Source organism: Rosa chinensis, chromosome 2 (assembly GCF_002994745.2).
Source record: "Rosa chinensis cultivar Old Blush chromosome 2, RchiOBHm-V2, whole genome shotgun sequence".
Lineage (NCBI taxonomy): Eukaryota > Viridiplantae > Streptophyta > Magnoliopsida > Rosales > Rosaceae > Rosa > Rosa chinensis.
In genome coordinates, this window is record NC_037089.1 from 79,926,230 (window position 1) to 79,928,618 (window position 2,389).

The following is a 2,389-nucleotide window of genomic DNA, read 5'->3' on the forward strand; positions in this document are numbered from 1 at the left end:
GAAGTTTTTCCACTACCTTTAACTTCTCTCCACACACATAGTGGGTGGGCCATGCTAGTTAGTAATTAGGTTAAGGGTTTGAACTCTGAACCCAGAAAAAAAAATTAACTGTCAGCTGGGGAGCTATTGATAATTGCAACATGGTTTCTAACGGAGGGATTCAAATGAGAGATCTTATACACCATTTCGATGATCATATGTGGTGGAAGAGATTTACAAGCTTCTTTATGTTTCTTTCTCGAGTTGTGTCAATAAGAAGAACATAATATCGATCATCTGCAGCTTTACTACCCAAAATTAAGTGTTGAATAAACAGCTTGTTTGCACTAAATTAAGCTGTTAAGCAATTAAATTCAAGAGACGACGAATACATACTTAACCTTTGAGAATCCCTAATAGTTAATATAGTACGTTAGAAAGATGTTTACGATACTCTGGAAATATCTTTTCAGCTTCCTCACACTGTAGATAGTAAGATCCAATATTACTTGCTTATGCCCACATTATGAATGAGCTTTATATTTTGTTTTGTTTTGTTTTTTTTATTTTTTTTTCGAGTGCATGCAAACGTCAAGTTTACTAATAAGAGCACATATGATCCAGCTTATAAGGTAGATTAATTTTTGTTTATCCGATTATCAAAATTTAAAGTATCATTTGAGGTTAGCTCAAAAAAGTATCATTTTACCCACAAAGTAATTTGATGTTAAATATTAGGGATGTAAAAAGGAACAAAGTCTATAAGACAAAGAAACACATAAAGCTTTATTCCGAAGTACAATATTTACATTATGCTCGTGGCTTCGTCCTTACAAAGTACAAACTTACAAACCCTAGAAAGCACATGTCAATTGTAAGACATTGTTTGAGAAATTTAGTTTAGTTATACATCAAGTGGTTTGATTAATCAAGGAGAAGAAGAAGCAAGTGGGACGGCCTGGGCTCCATCATCATTTTTCTCTGTAATTTTTTCTGTGCGGGCTCCGATTCCTGGAAGTCCTGGAAGACCTGGGAGTCCTGGAAGTCCTGGGAGTCCTGGAAGACCCGGAAGACCCAGGACAAGTAGGTGCCTCTCTCCCTTAGAAGTAGCAGTTTTGGTTTCAGATTTGGACTGTGGTATTTGCTCTGGCTGAGCTCCGATTCCTGGAAGTCCTGGAAGACCTGGGAGTCCTGGGAGTCCTGGAAGTCCTGGGAGTCCTGGAAGACCCGGAAGACCCAGGACAAGTAGGTGCCTCTCTCCCTTAGAAGTAGCAGTTTTGGTTTCAGATTTGGACTCTGGTATTTGCTCTGGCTGAGCTCCGATTCCTGGAAGTCCTGGAAGACCTGGGAGTCCTGGAAGACCCGGAAGACCCAGGACAAGTAGGTGCCTCTCTCCCTTAGAAGTAGCAGTTTTGGTTTCAGATTTGGACTCCGGTATTTGCTCTGGCTGAGCTCCGATTCCTGGAAGTCCAGGAAGACCTGGAAGTCCAGGCAGTCCCGGAAGACCAAGGCCAATTAGGTGCCTCTCTACCTTAGAAGTAGCAGTTTTGGTTTCAGATTTGGACTCTGGTATTTGCTCTGGCTGAGCTCCGATTCCTGGAAGTCCTGGGAGTCCTGGAAGACCCGGAAGTCCAGGTAGACCTGGAAGTCCCGGCAAACCTGGTAGTCCTGGAAGACCTGGAAGTCCAATTCCCAATATGTCTTGTTGTTGAATTGGTGAGGAAAATGGCAGCTTGTTGGAGCTTGATTTTTGGTTACATAGGTTGCCTTGCTTTAGGGGCTTGAAGGCAAAAAACCCAGCTGAGAAAATGTGTGTTCCTTGCTTCCTGGACTTGAGGGGAAGCGAAGATGAGGCTGCTGTTGAGGCCACAGCACAGTGGGGTTCACTGCTGCTGATTAGGTTCACAGAACACCCTTCAATTTCCTTCACATGTTTGCTTACTGAGAAAGGCAAGTGGACTTTGAACACTCCTTGGTTATCTGTTTTCACTTGTGCTTGAAAACTTGGTTTCGACGAACTCTCATCTTTGCACTCCACACCAACAGAGGCCCCTGTATAAAAATAAACCCACAATTTTTAGTACATGTTAAGGAGCTCGTGTTCTAGTATTATTAATATGCTATCATGCACATAAACAGTTTGGGTGATTAAACATATATTGAAAATTTTGAAAAGGTCACCAGAAATGAAGTGGCTAGTTTTCGCGAACCCGTCTTGGAAGCATGTATCACAGTATACTTTGCCTATAACAACGGCAGATTGAACCTTCTCCTCATGGTTACCCTCTGAAGGAGTGATAAATGCTAGACTAATAATGAGAAGGAATATGGTTAGAAACCAAGACATTATAGAATATTGTACTCTCTTCCTCCTAAGAAACTCTATGGCTTCCAAGTCTGTAAGAATGAG

At 41.6% G+C, this 2,389-nt stretch overlaps 1 protein-coding gene across 3 annotated transcripts; it reads right to left on the reverse strand.

The window, feature by feature from the left end:
• Nucleotides 1-741: 741 nt before the first annotated feature.
• On the reverse strand, nucleotides 742-2,389 carry LOC112184031 (collagen alpha-2(IV) chain). 3 transcript variants are annotated; one of them, XM_040513834.1, is made up of 3 exons: nucleotides 2,161-2,389; nucleotides 1,324-2,031; nucleotides 742-1,188 (listed from the first exon to the last, which is right to left on the reverse strand). In XM_040513834.1, exons 1-3 carry the CDS (start codon nucleotides 2,324-2,326, stop codon nucleotides 908-910), a joined length of 1,155 nt encoding a protein of 384 aa, XP_040369768.1. In that variant the 5' UTR covers nucleotides 2,327-2,389; the 3' UTR covers nucleotides 742-907. The 3 variants fall into 3 exon arrangements, with proteins under 3 accessions (XP_040369768.1, XP_024178098.1, XP_024178095.1); XM_024322330.2 differs by having other exon boundaries at nucleotides 742-1,026; nucleotides 2,161-2,388; XM_024322327.2 differs by having other exon boundaries at nucleotides 742-2,031.

Coding starts and splice junctions, on each gene's coding strand:
- LOC112184031 (XM_024322327.2), bottom strand. CDS start 2,326: ATGTCTTGGTTTCTAACCATATTCCTTCTCATTATTAGTCTAGCATTT. Junction 2,032..2,160: donor AACTAGCCACTTCATTTCTG/GTGACCTTTTCA, acceptor ATTTTTATACAG/GGGCCTCTGTTGGTGTGGAG.